Here is a 14,372-nt window from a genome sequence, read left to right on the forward strand (position 1 = left end):
GTAATGATGATGATGATGAAAATAAAAATTATTATTGAAATGGATCTTAAAAGAAAGAGAAAAAAATGAGAATAATTAATTTGTAAAAAATATAATATGTAAAAAATATACATAAACTTTTGGAAAGCTTTTAAATATAATGAGGGAGAAAAAAAGGATGTTTTTAAATTTATTTAGTTTTAAAGCATGATTTTGACGCTTTAAAATTTTTGAGAAAACAAGGTAGGAAAAAATATAAGTGACTTTCAAAACTTTTAAAAAATTAAAAGCAATAAAAGTCTGAGTGGCAAAAATATGACTGTCAATGCTTTAAATAATTTTAAAGTCTTAAAAGTCTGTTACCAATCATGGCCAAAATCTTTTATCTACTTTAAAATCCACATCTTTAATTTCAAAAGTAACTGTAATTTATTTAAATCAATTACAAGTTTACAACCCACTAATCAATAGTCTGGAATCTGAATGTTAACTGTTAAGTAAGTTTCTAGATACAATTCTGACAACCTACAATTTGAACCAGATTCAATAGATGATCGATCAGTGATCTATAGTTTGGTTTTTGGTTAGCACATGTACACGTTACAATTGTTGAACAAATACAATTTTTATTTATTTGTTGAACTGAATCAGAACAATTTATTCAAACTCAAGAGGGTCTCCGAGAGACTAAACAACAACACAACAAGTTCCATACACATTCTATGAACATCATGGTACATAAAATATACACTAACAAACTCTGATCTTGACCAAACATTATTCCACCAAGGTAAGAATCTAAAAGGTAACATTTCAAGAATCTTCGGTGTCGCTTGTGCTACCGTGAGTATCGATATAAACCTCAGTTGATAAATCGATTTCATCGACGATCCTTCCTCTGTAAAAAGGATTGCAATAAACCCGAGTTTATGGCTCAAAACCGTAGACCAGAGAACTTATAGAAGTTAACAAGTTACCTTTCCAGAACAAATTTCCCTTCTTTATACTTCTGAGCTTTCTCATGCGCTGATTCCTATAGACAAGAAAGCAACAATGAGAGATGAGAACGCCCTTCCAAGAAACAAGGAAGTGAGACTGCAGGGAGAGAGACAGGGTTAAGTGAGAGTTTACGTATTTCCAGCCAACGTTCTGTCCACAACAACAGCAGAAAATATCAGCTACTGTGTGCATACCCGAAAGCATCATCCTTTCCTCTAGAGGACCCATACTTATGTTCACCCTATAAATTTTAACACTGGAATCAGCTCTACATATATCCAACCCCATTGTAATAACTTTTGAGTTAGAGAGATAAGAAAAGGGTATTGATGCAGATAGACCGAAACAAAGACTAGTTTTTGAGTAGTCAGCACAAGATTCAAAAGATTTAGAAGCTAAAAGGCAGTTTCATCTATAAGGGCATATATGTTTTTGAAATGCATACACTTTTAGCCAATAATATATATATATATATATAAACTTATAGCAACTGAATACAAAAGTAGAGTCTACATTTTTATATAGAAAAGGAGAAATTGTCTACAGCTTAACATTGATGAAACAGAACAAGCCTATAAGGTTTATACTTACGAACGATTAAAGAGGTAAGCTTTTCCTCTGCGGCAATGGAACGACTGCGAAAAAAAGATCAGTCAGAATAAAGTTTACACTCTTAATGGAATGATTAAGAACAAAACATTGTTACCATAAGCTAAAACTACCCCTCAATTTCTTATATTCCTCATTGATAAGCCTTCATCTGATAACACAAGAGTTAAAGCAGAAGTAACTCTTTGAGTATAAATAAATCCAGCTTAAAATATAAGTTTCTCTTAAACCCTTTAATCAGGTACATAATTCTCTAATCTCTATACCTTAAACCCATAAGTAAAGCACTAAACTTGAGAATTTTTACTAAAGCTATCAATTCCCCAAAACTTACCCTGCAGCCTCGACATCAGCAGCATAATTTTCAATTTTCATATAATTGAGAAGAAATGAGGAGAAAATTTGCTAAACGAAGCAACCTATAGAGTGTTCTCCAAACAAAACAACTCGAGGAGCTAACCACTACAAAATATGAATGGAACTAACAAACCAAACTCAAGAGAGAATGAATTTAGAATTGTGAAGAAAGATGAGAATATTATATCAAGTTTTTTTTTTAAAGAGTAGAAGTAAGTACCCGAGAAACAAGATCATCAGGAAGAGCGAGATGGGTTCTGCAGAACCTGCATCTGTAAGATCTTCCCTCAAGCTCCACCGTGAATATCCTTCCCATTTCCTTCTCTTCCTCTCTCTCTCTCTCTCTCTCTCCTCTCTGTTTCTTTCCTTTTTTGCTCAGTCATTTACAAATCTAATAAAAGGCCACATAAGTGACCCATTGGGCCTTTTTTGGGCCCATCTCAAAACTCTGGTCTCCCAAGAAAAAGTCAACAAAGACTTTTCTTGTTATCTATATTATTAAAAGGGAAGCATTTTTAATAAGTAACATAGACTAAAAAATTATTACATGAAATGCCAAACATATATTAAATGGATTACGGTTAGCCAAAAAATCAGAGCCAAACAGGTATTAATTGATATTTTAGTGTAGATGAACTTAAAGAGAACAAATAAAAATTGTAGCCAAACAATATGATTGCACGATATTAAAGTGTATATTTCCTAAAGTTAAACAAATCTTCCCACAAATCTACCCACGTATTTAGCATGTCAACCTTTAATGTAACATATAACAATTCAAATTATATTGTTACGATTAGGAGATTACAATATTATAATATCTTTCCTTTAAAAAATTATTCCTTTAATAAAATATCATCTTTGACAATTTACACATAAATTTCGGATAATTACCATATTCTAAACGATTTCGAAATATTCTTATATATAAAATTTTAGCAACTTACCAATTATAATTATAGACGATATGATTAAATCTTAAATACTAGAAAATAATTTTTTAAACATGCCCTACAACTATAAATACAGTAGACGTAATGAAGGTGTAACTCATCTCGAATACTGCAAACCATCTAAAATTACAAATTTTTTCCAAAAAAAAACAAAAAAAATGGCTGCAAACAATGATTTGGAATATACAAGTGAAGATTGTACCCAGTTTGAGGCAATATACAACTTTCTTAGAAGAAACCTTGAAGATGATACTCGATGATGATGATGTGAGAATACATCATTTATGTGTAAGAAAACTAAGTTAAAAAAAACAGCATAATAGATGAAACAAATTTTATTTTAAATGTTTTTTGTTTTAATCTTCTATATGTCTGTTCACAACTTCTCAATTTTAGGATGGAGTGAAGAAAAAAATGTCAAAGAATTAGAGAGATTTGTGATTAAACTCGATTGGAAAATAATTGAGAAGAATTATGTTTCTGATTTGCAAGTTTCTCTTTGATTACAGATTTAAGAGGCAATGGCAGATGCATGCTATCATGATCATAGTTGGAACTTGGAAGCTATTTTCAATCAATTCTCTATGTTGAAAAGGATACCATCTACAGTGTACATATAACTATAAGGTTCACAAGGTTTACATGTAGGAGTTATATTTTCAAAAATTACTTTGTCTAAGTTTATTTAGTATTAATTCAAATCTATTCTGATTAGTTTTCAAATGAGAAGTTACGAGGATTAAATTACTAACCTCTTATTTCTATGGAATGGCAGGTGCTTGCATATGCTTCTCTTGCCTAGATCCATATTGCTTAGCTTTTTGTCTAACTTATTAACATGACAAAAAAGAAACTGATTTTGTCTTTCTTTCCAATGTAAGAGAGTATATTTGACGGCAAAAAAAAAGTGTATTAGAAAGGTCATTCAAATCATCTATTATCAGAATAGTTTTAACAAAATCGAGCATCACTTTAATATTATGCCTAGAACCCATAATCGGATTTGCAAGAAAAAGTTTATATTTAATTTTAATCATTTACTAGACTTGGTATTCTAGATCAATAATCGTAGAAAATAAGAGTTGTGATGGTGACAATGATATTCTGCGAAAACAATAAAAATTAAGATGTTGAAGTCACTGAGTCATTCAGTTTCTCATAGTTATAGTTTGAGAACAATTTACAGAAAACTTTTTTTTTTCTTTTTTTTTGTTGGACAAACAATTTACAGAAAACTAAACAATTAAAAACACACTTCGATTCAAAACTTTAATAACATACACAAAACAAGAGAATAATAAAATTGTAAGAACCTGATTAACGTTGATGACTGATGAGCCTTGCTTTGACTGATAGAGGAAGGATGAAGAACCGCATGCGTCTTTGACGGAAAAAAAAAAGTAAAGTTCTTGACAAAATTTTTTTTCCTTGGGCCGTTTAAAACCCAACAGTAATTTCAGTAATATAAATTACTGAAATGTTTAGAAGAATTGTTCTTTAAAAAAAAAACTCTAAATTATGCTTTTTTTCTTTTTCCAAACTCATTTTTATATTACCTATTTGGCACAAAATTAATTCAAAGCATGCATACTTACATCACTAATTAAGGTTGGACAACTAAAATTCGAAATAAAATTTTGGGAGAAAGAAAACAGGACGAGATTTATTTAATTTTCCAGTGAACCCGCAGCTTTTCAGGTTACTTGCGAGCTTACAATGATAAACCAAATAAGTAAATATAATCTATAAATTTTCAGGTATATATTATCTAATCTATAGTATTAAAATCTTATAATAATTTGTAATAGATATGAAATAATTTGTACCAAATGCCCAACTGATATACGTTCGGGTTATAAATGTTATACCAAATCTTTTAGTTATTTTTTAATCTGTTGGAATAAAATATAATATTTTAAATCAGTAAATTATTATTTAAACTATAGTTATGAATGAGAAAACATGATATATATGGGATGAGACGAATCTGAGATCTCGAAATAGACATACCACCTTTCTCTTTTTTTTTGTCGTTTACTTATAACAAAAACGAATTTAATTATTATGTTTGTATAAACTGAACTAAAAACAAATCTATTACTAAACAGGTATAAGTTTGGATTATGAATGTTGATTCCTAAAAAATATGTTTACAAGTATTACCTCACATGTATATAATATAATGCATACAGAATAGTAAACTTAGTTTTTGAAATCAATTCTGCACGTACGTGCGGGTCCGAATCTAGAAGACTTACAACAACCATTAGCTTTGCCAAACGTAATTGTAATATGTATGAAGGACTAAGAAAAACTTTATGTTAAAATTGATCCAAAAATTTATCCCCGGAAGCTATTTTACAACTATGCATACTATTTTTTTTTTATTTTACAACTATGCATAATATTTGTAATACAATATTTTTACAAAAAAAACTCTCAACAAACCCACAAAACAAATTTGTAATTAACAACAATATAATAAATTCTTTTAGAAATAAAAAAAAACTTATGAAAATATCCCCGCACGTACGTGCAGGTCCGTATCTAGTTGATGTATAATTTTGTAAACAAGAATGAAGTGAATGATATTTGTATACCGTAAGAATCATCTCTTACCATAAAAATTTAAAGAAACTGATCATGTTGGGTTGTGTAAACCTTATCGTTTTCTTTTTCTTGACGTCTAGTAACTTTTATCTAATACAATAGGCTACTATATAATATGCCATTAGCTAATCCATAAGTGATACACACATTCAATTCATCAAAACGACTCACATCCCTATGCTCACTCACACACAGCTGTCTTTCTTCCTGAAAACGTCCAAGCCCTAGCTTTTTCCTCTTTCCCTCTCCCCAATTTAATTTCAATTTTCATTTTACTCTTTTCCAAAATTAAAATTTTCTATCGTTTCTTCTGTTTTTTACCAAGAAACGTTAAATACATGAATGATATATCGTCCAAGACAAAGTTCCAACCCCGTACGACGCGTGGATTACCATTTCTATGCACCGAAGGTCTAAAGCCCACTCTCTCCACTCATTAGTACGTATAACCACATTGCATGCATGCTCGTATCACGTGCCGTTACTTCGCCGGCCAAGTCTATCAACGGTTGTGAATCCATCAATTGGCGTAATCTGGAGCTTCCAATATAGTTGGGACCACGACCATCATCACCATCGTCGGAGTTCGATGATGTTTTTTTAAATAGTATATATTTTTCACTCTTCAGGTTTTGTCATTTGCTGCGAAACATGCATATTGCCATGTACTTTGTGTATGAATGCTTAGGGTTCTTGTAATAATTGCTTGATATAAATAGAAATTTAGAGAATATTCTTGCTGGGGAAGATTACAAATACTTGAAATTAGTTTTAGTCCGACAAAGAAAACAACCCTTATTTTTACCTCTTTATGTAGCTAAAGCAGCATTTCTGCAAATTTGCAGATACCATATATATAACACATTGCACATTGCAAATTCTTCTTTAATCAGTGCAAATAGATATATGTACTCATGAATTTTTTTTTATATTCATTTGAATGTGTGCATATAAAAAATGGTGGTCATAATTAAGTTATCTAGTGGATGTCCGCCAAATCATGTTACTTTAATATTACAAAATTTTCGTTGGCACATATATTGTGATTGTAATTGATTTATTTGACAGAATTTTAGAGTTAGTTGGCATAATTTTTTTTCTCTTTCTTTACAAAAGGTTTCAGCTGTTTTAATCACATGATAACTCAATGGTTGTGCGTAATCGGTGTGGGCGTAATGACGTAAAAAATCAGACGTCTTTTTCGAAAAAAAAAAAAAGCAAAGTAAAATTCTAAGTACTGTTTAATTTTTGGTTTAAAAGTGAAAACGTTTTTTTTTGCTCTTTTTATACACGATAGATAAAAATTAGTCAGTTCCATCATCAGATCACTCAGCTAATATTTTTGTGTAAATTAGCTGATTTTTTTCTTACAGTATGTTGGTCAATGTTTTCCAGCCAAAGTCATATATGCCTTACGTTTTTTTCTTGTTTGGAGCAAAAAAAATTGACTGATCTACGTATTAAACAAATTAATTTGTTTTTGCAAATGTAACCAATGAAATCCCAAAATGATAAGCATACATATGTTTGTACATATATTCCTTTGGCTAACACATCATGAAAATTTGCCATTTAGCGAGACGTATATGTGAGTCTGTGCATTTTGTCTTAAGGCTAGGTAGTATAGGTTTGCTGATGCAACGATAGCAATAATTGATGATGGTAATGATGGTGGTGTTAAACACATACATATAATATACTATTATGTATATATATATACTATACACATGTGAAATGAAAACGCATATATATAATGGTAGTAATAAACAGAGGTGTTATTAATTATGTCTCTTACTAAAAATAGAAATCTGAAAGCCCTCCTTCTGAAAGTGAGGTGGACTGTTGTACGAGATCTGAATTTGGGAGTGGTCCGTTCGTCAGCATGCGCATCATATATAGTCATCATCATCATCATCCCCGTTTTAAAATCCTTAATCTCAATGTAATTACTTCTTTGTCGTTATATAATGTTTTTTTAGTTCAACAACGCATGAAGGTGATCGAAAATTGTCTATTGGCAGTAATTACCAAAGTATTTTAATCAATTAAGCCAAACGCAAACTGTAGTTTTGTTTAGATACGTACGTCAGCTGAATACGATTGCAGCACGAAGATACACCTGTCATTGAAACTGATTTTCAGATTAGATTTATAGACTAATAATCCACTCAAGCAAAAGTACTTCAGTTTATAAAACTTGGAAACTTTGTAAGTGATAGTCAACCGAGAGAAGTAATATTTGGCAGTTATAACTTATAAGTCAACATTAGCTATGAGGATATAAACAAAAACTAGATGCGTGTTTTACATTTGAGCATATCAATTGATGAAGAAAACTAACGTATGTAGAAGCGACCGATCAAATCATATTGTCGGGTAATATATAATTGATAGTAATAACCACGGACACAACGTATCCACTATCAAATATCATGAGAAATATCGTATATGTAAAAGCCATGAAATTAACATAATGTCAAACATTACAAAAACGAGCATAGCTTATAACATATGCACGTTACACATAGTCCATAAAACATCTTCCTTCCGCACAACCGGCGCTACACTTAAACCTACATAATCAAAACGGAACATCAAGCTAGGTGCAACATTAAGCTCCTTGATACATATTTCATAATACCATAATCATCCTAGAGATAAATTATAAACCCTACGGGAACACAATTATTAGTTAATAACGCCTCTTTGGTGATCAGCAGTTCCAAATACAGTCAAGTCCAGCATGAAGCAGACCGGCCTTAGTGTCATTCTCTTCCGCATTCGTCGGTAGCCAGTAATTCATCCCGGAGAGGCCACCTCCGCCATGGGAATAAGGCAGGTTACCGGAGGAGGTCATGGTCGATGCAGAAGACGATCCAAAGTAAGGAAAGTGATTGAAGTTTTCTTGGAACGAGGACCTAAAGTTAGATAGAGCCGAGACGTTTCTAGAGACAAAACGAGGAAAAGGGTCAAAGTCAAACCCTGGCGGCGGTGGAAGATGGTTGAACGAGTTAACATCTACGCCCAAGGCCTTAGTAGTAGTAGTAGTGGCAGTGGAGAAACAGGACACGTGCTCGGTTATTGCACTGGCTGTGACGGTTGTGTTGGTGCTACGGCTGTCGTAGGAGCAGCTGCTATCGGTGTAGCCGAGAGTTGCGGTGGGATCTAGGAGAGGAGGGAGTGAGACCGAGGAAGGAGAACTTGGTTGTTCTTGGTAGTTTCTTGAAATCGTTGAGGACACTTTCGTCTTTTTAGCCGCACCTCCACCGCTGCTTACGCTAACACTCGGTGCTCCTCCTCCTCCTCCGGGTCCGGTACTGGCTAAACCGGTCTTCTGGAAAACCCTAGAGATCACCCACTCATCCTGAGAAAGTCAAAATATTTATATAACATGTTCATGAAAAAGTCAATATTAGATCTTGGAAATAAAAGAGAGTGAAGCTTTAAAAAACCGCATGGAGTAAAAAAGCTTGCAAGAGAGAAGAATGTTGAATTAACTACTGGTTAAGTAAAATTAATTAAATGGTCAGAAGAATCCTGAAGATATATGCATTGGTTCTGGGTTTTGCATTGAGCTTTCCAAAAGTAGGTTTCTATTAATATTTTATTTTATCAGAACAATCTAATATTTTCTTGCTTTAGGGAAAACACCATTATGATTGAAATCCCAACACATCATAAAAACAGCAGATCTTTTCTATTTTATGATCTATGATGCTCTCACTATAACCATAGTAAATAGCCATGCCTTTTCAGTTTTCAGCCATCAATATTAAATGCAAGACAGAAAAAAAAAAAATCAACGTCACCGACTATGTCACACTCTTGAAAGGTAAAAAAAAACATATTAAAATTTTTATATAAATTAATCAAAGAAATTAGGGGTTTACTTTTATTTTATCTAACAAGAATAAAGAAATAACGGGTTTAATTGAAGTACCTTGGAGCTTCTTGAGATGAAATGGTAAGAGAATTTGCCTTCAAGACGATACTCATGCATAACCCAATTACTCTTCTCTCCTTTAGGAGCTCTTCCTTTGTAGAAGACAAGAGTCTTCTTCATCCCAACAAGTGCACAAGTCTTGGAACTGTAAATCTCTCTGTCTTTTCCGGTAGCTTTCCAGTAACCAGCCTCAGTAGCTCTGTTCGTTCTCAGTCCCGTCGGATACTTCCGGTCACGGAGGCTAAAGAAGTACCATTCTTTCTCTCCCATCTTAGCTCTCCCTAAAAAACATTGAGAGTAAGTAAATACTTCAAGAACCTTAATTAATCAAGAAAACTAAAAGAAAGTTAGTTAAGTTTGTTTTTGTGCTTTCTTACCGGGAAGTTGCCAAGGCTCGCACTTGTTGAGGTCAACTTCAGCGATGGCACGGCTTGAGAAGCAACTGTCGAGGACCTTGCGGAGGAGGTAATGAGTGATGAGCTCTTCGTCCGTGGGATGAAACCTGAAACCCGGCGGAAGATATTGGCTGTCTCCGCCGTGGTCGTAGTGGTAGGAAGGAATGTCCATTGAGAGAAAAGATCTAAAGCTTTTGTTTGAGAGAGAGAGAGAAACCCTAAGGGAGACTCAAATGTTTTTACATAAGAGGATAAATGGATGGTTCTTGAGTAAGGGACGTGGTTATAATGTGAATGGATATCTCGTTTTATTTTGTTTAATTAGTTTTCTTTATTTCTCTTTTATACATTGGGATTTGGTAAATCAAAAACGGCGAAATAGAGGGAAGGTTTTTTTTTTTGGTTTTGGTAGTGAAGTAAATAAATCTGAAAGATAAAAAAAAGTCGTAGAAATAATAATAAAGACAGGTACGTCTACTCTTTCATAGAAATCTGTGGTTTTCTCTGCCTTGTCTTGTAGTAAAGAGAGCAAAGCCAAAGCAGATTATTACATCATATTTTGAGTTTACCGATATTTTTTTTTATAAACTCGAGAGTTCTTTTTATTGAAGGTAATATACAAACTTAATCATGAAGTTCTATATTTTTTAAAAAATAAATAATTAAAGAAACGAGGAATGGGCTCTTGTTTCTATCTGAGTATGCGTGCGTGCATGAGAAAAAGTGCAGTGGTATTCTCTGTCAGAGATGAAAATAAAAGAGAGGATTCAGATTGTATCTTTTAATTTTACAATTACTCTTCTTTCTTTTATGTCTCTACACACTTGATTTTTTTTTTTTTTGTATTATGTGTTTGGGGGGTACATTATTATTTATTGTACATACAATGACTAATCGAAACAATAGTAATAATATAGTAAAGGAGACATTATTAGACATATACACTAGTTATTTGGAAAGTGAAGAGTTCCAATTTCTTTTTTAATAAAAAATAGATATTATATCGATAAGGCTGTTTCAAATCTTGGAGTGTCAGCACAGTACATGATTAATTTATCAAAAAAATTGACAGAGACTTCGTTACTACACGCCACCACCTTCTCCTCTCCTTTTTTCTTTTTAATTTTGTTTAGGTTTTACATTTTTTTTACCCCTTGAGATGATTTTTAATTACTTTTCATTGCTTCAGCAAATAAAATAGAATTCCAAAAATCATTTTGTTTGTCATTATTTTTCACGCAACGAGAGATTGAACAATAATTGAATCAACAAAGTTACAAGATATACCAGAGAAGATATTGATGCGGCTTGGTTTTTCAGTTTTCTTGATGATCTCAAAAATTATGTTTTCTGGCAAGTTGCTCGTCAAATAACAAGTTGTGTTACTATTTGTTAATATCCTATTTTCTTGATTATTACAAATCTACCAAAAAAGACATGAATACAAGTAAATATCATGTACTATTATTAAATTCTAGTTCTGTTACTGTGAAACATTTTTATTTCTGTAATTTAAACAAAGTTTTTATTTTAAGTAGAACTTCAACTGTTACCTTACATATCTAACTTCAAGTGTTAGGCTTAGGCCTACTTGACAGGTCTAGTCGTTAACCAGGATGTTAGCATATTAAATATAGTGTGTGATTAAATTAAAGTTCTGCTGTAAACATATACTAGTACATTAATAAGGTTATATAAGTTATAACTTGTTACCATTGCGGTAAACTATCCAGGTTTATTACTCTCTGTTTATCGGGTGCATTTAAACAATCGTCAACACAAAAGAAAGGTTGTAAGCAGTGATAGAACCAAATAGATATAGAAGGTACATTAGCCGTTTAGAAAAGAAAATAAGGTTAGTTTACTATATTTCTATGTCTAAGTATATTTTTCTGGTAACTGTAATTTGGATTAAGGAAAATCTACTATTCAAATTATTATAACGTTACTCATAGAAGTTATTTGTAAACTTTTGTTAACTATTGTACCATCTTCTTTTACGGTTACTAATCATACAGATAGGTTTTATATCGTCATAAAATTTCTTATCGCAATATTTCACTATACTATATCCCATACATTGTTTCAATATTAATTGTTATAAATCAGACATTTAAGAAACTAAAAAATTTCAAATCTTGATTTGAACTTTAATTTGAGTGAAAGAAAAACACACTCAAAAAAGTAACACTAAAATGCAATTTAAACAGCATATAGTAGGGCGCAGAGTTTATCATGTGTAAACTAATTTAAGAAAAAAAAGAAGTTTGTGAAGTGTGTAAAAGTAATAATCGTACATTTAAATGATTATCAGATACATGCTACTAAGACTATTACACCTGCCACTACTGTTTGCTAATATTTATTACTATCTAGGTCTATATGTCTGTTTAGACCAGTGGTTTAGACATATCAGCAAATGACAGTAACTAAATCTAATTAAAAAGATCCATTCCTGTCTAAAGATTATTGTAAGTAAATTGCTACAGATATATATTTGGAGAAATAGAATATTACAAACCTACGAGCAGAAGCAATAACAGTATACAAATTGTAAGTTGAATATATGACGTTGTAAATATGCATCGTGCGCCAAATTTGAGATTAATGGGTGTCACTTGTTGCTTTCGAGTGTTCAAAACACCAAAATGGATTTGGTTTTCTCCACAGAAAAAGATCTGGTTACCATGAAATTTGTTGTGTCTATCATTTATTACCAAACTGTTATTGATTTTTAAAGAGGTGACACTAAGGGTATGGTGATAATGTTAAATGTTAATAACTGCAAAAGCAAATGAACACAAAGGCCGATAATAAATAATGATAGCAAAATAAATGCAGGGGGGTTAACACAGTATTAACAAATAGTTCACTTGTGACCTACTCAATTGAGTAAACTAATAGCCCAATCTATGTTTTAACATTTGTTGTCGTCAGGTCAACATGTTAAAAAATAATAATACATATTGTAAAAAAAAAAAATGTTTCGAAAGAGGATCTTACTTCAGATAGTCTTCCCTGAACAAAATAATCAAATTATCTGTTTTCTCGATGGTCAAGCTTGAAGCAGTCGAAGAGTAGGTGAGGAAAGTAGCAGGTGAGATAGAACTACATCACTAGCTACACGAACTCAGTTTCCTGTAATTATAAATGATATGTCATTTAATATTAGTATATGATATTATTTTCTAATAGATTGAAGGCAATGGTACCAGGCATCAACTAGTTAAATTGAACGTCTTTAACAAATAAATCTGATGGCACAGTAGTAACTAAAGGATGGTCTCAATTTAGTATTCATTGCAAGATAATTTGATCTCCTAAACAAGTATTCAGCATTTGTAAACATACACTAGTATGCCGCATAATCTATGCGTTAGTATTTATATTGGTTAACGAGTTACAGTTGATGAACCACTCCAAATTACAAATGAATTTATAACTTCTTTAACCTTTATATTTACAAATTAAATCTTTGTCAGACCTAATTTCATTCGGATTAGTATCATCAAAGTGTGTAGTGCATGCATCAAATCTTTAATTTTTAGTTTAATTTGGTCAATTTATTTCAATTACACTTTTTTTTTGTTTTTTTTTTCAATAGAGAAGTACACATATTACTCAATCTAACGTTCACAAATACCGTAAATTTGTTATATTGCCTAATTTTCGCGTCTACAACTTAAACTCGTACGTTTACTTTGCATGTTCATATATTCTTTTGTTAATTTGGGGAGAAAATCGTCAGTACAACTTTGCACCTTCACTTGTACTGAAATCATGGCTCCCGGCCCTTTCCTACTACATAGTATCTCAACTCATCAAATAATCCATAATCTATGTTTTTTTTCTTTCTAACTTTTACTCCGCCAAACAACATTTTTTCTTCTATACCAATAGAGCGACCTTTGTTAAACTCGTTAAAATACACAACGATGTAGAGAAATATACTCATTAATTGATGTTTTATGTGGCCGCGGAGTTATACGCACTAATATATTGATTCACGTCGTTTAGATCAATGCAAAGATCAACCAAAATCATTTTTATTCATGTCATCTCACGAAACAACTATATATGTAGATTATGTAGCTTTTGGCATGATCATATATAGTTCGGTCAAAAATCATCACATTGAAATAGTACGTTTACAAGCCTTTTAGAGTTTTAGGCACAAACAAAAAAAGAAGTAAAGAAAAAAGAAGAGAATAATTCGTTTATAAAGTGCCCTTTTCCCATTCTCTTGCTTGCTGTTTTCCGAATATATATGATGTTACTGTTTTAATCCTACGGCATAAACTATTATTTGAAGAAACGCCACAATATTTTATATAAAAAATCACATCATTTCACATGCGCAAAAATGATAGCACGGTTTATCACATAACACACACAAAAATGTGCCAAATGAATGATAAAATCGTATGCTAGTTTTATATGATATCATAATGGTGAGAGAGGCTTTTCGTTTATATTAAGAACAATTACATGCCTACTTTTAGTTCTTTACCTAAATATTTCCCAAGT

The 14,372-nt window shown here is 31.8% G+C and overlaps 2 protein-coding genes across 2 annotated transcripts; both read right to left on the reverse strand.

Annotated features, from left to right (window-relative positions):
* On the reverse strand, positions 586-2,312 carry LOC104729119 (protein yippee-like At5g53940). The gene is made up of 5 exons (XM_010448011.2): positions 2,165-2,312; positions 1,570-1,613; positions 1,111-1,219; positions 957-1,012; positions 586-877 (listed from the first exon to the last, which is right to left on the reverse strand). The coding sequence occupies exons 1-5, from the start codon at positions 2,258-2,260 to the stop codon at positions 793-795; spliced, it is 390 nt and encodes a 129-aa protein (XP_010446313.1). The 5' UTR covers positions 2,261-2,312; the 3' UTR covers positions 586-792.
* Positions 8,047-10,079, reverse strand: LOC104729120 (protein CUP-SHAPED COTYLEDON 2-like). Its single transcript, XM_010448012.1, has 3 exons — positions 9,828-10,079; positions 9,448-9,731; positions 8,047-8,871 (listed from the first exon to the last, which is right to left on the reverse strand). Exons 1-3 carry the CDS (start codon positions 10,015-10,017, stop codon positions 8,221-8,223), a joined length of 1,125 nt encoding a protein of 374 aa, XP_010446314.1. The 5' UTR covers positions 10,018-10,079; the 3' UTR covers positions 8,047-8,220.

This window comes from Camelina sativa, chromosome 2 (assembly GCF_000633955.1).
Source record: "Camelina sativa cultivar DH55 chromosome 2, Cs, whole genome shotgun sequence".
NCBI classification, from domain to species: Eukaryota; Viridiplantae; Streptophyta; class Magnoliopsida; order Brassicales; family Brassicaceae; genus Camelina; species Camelina sativa.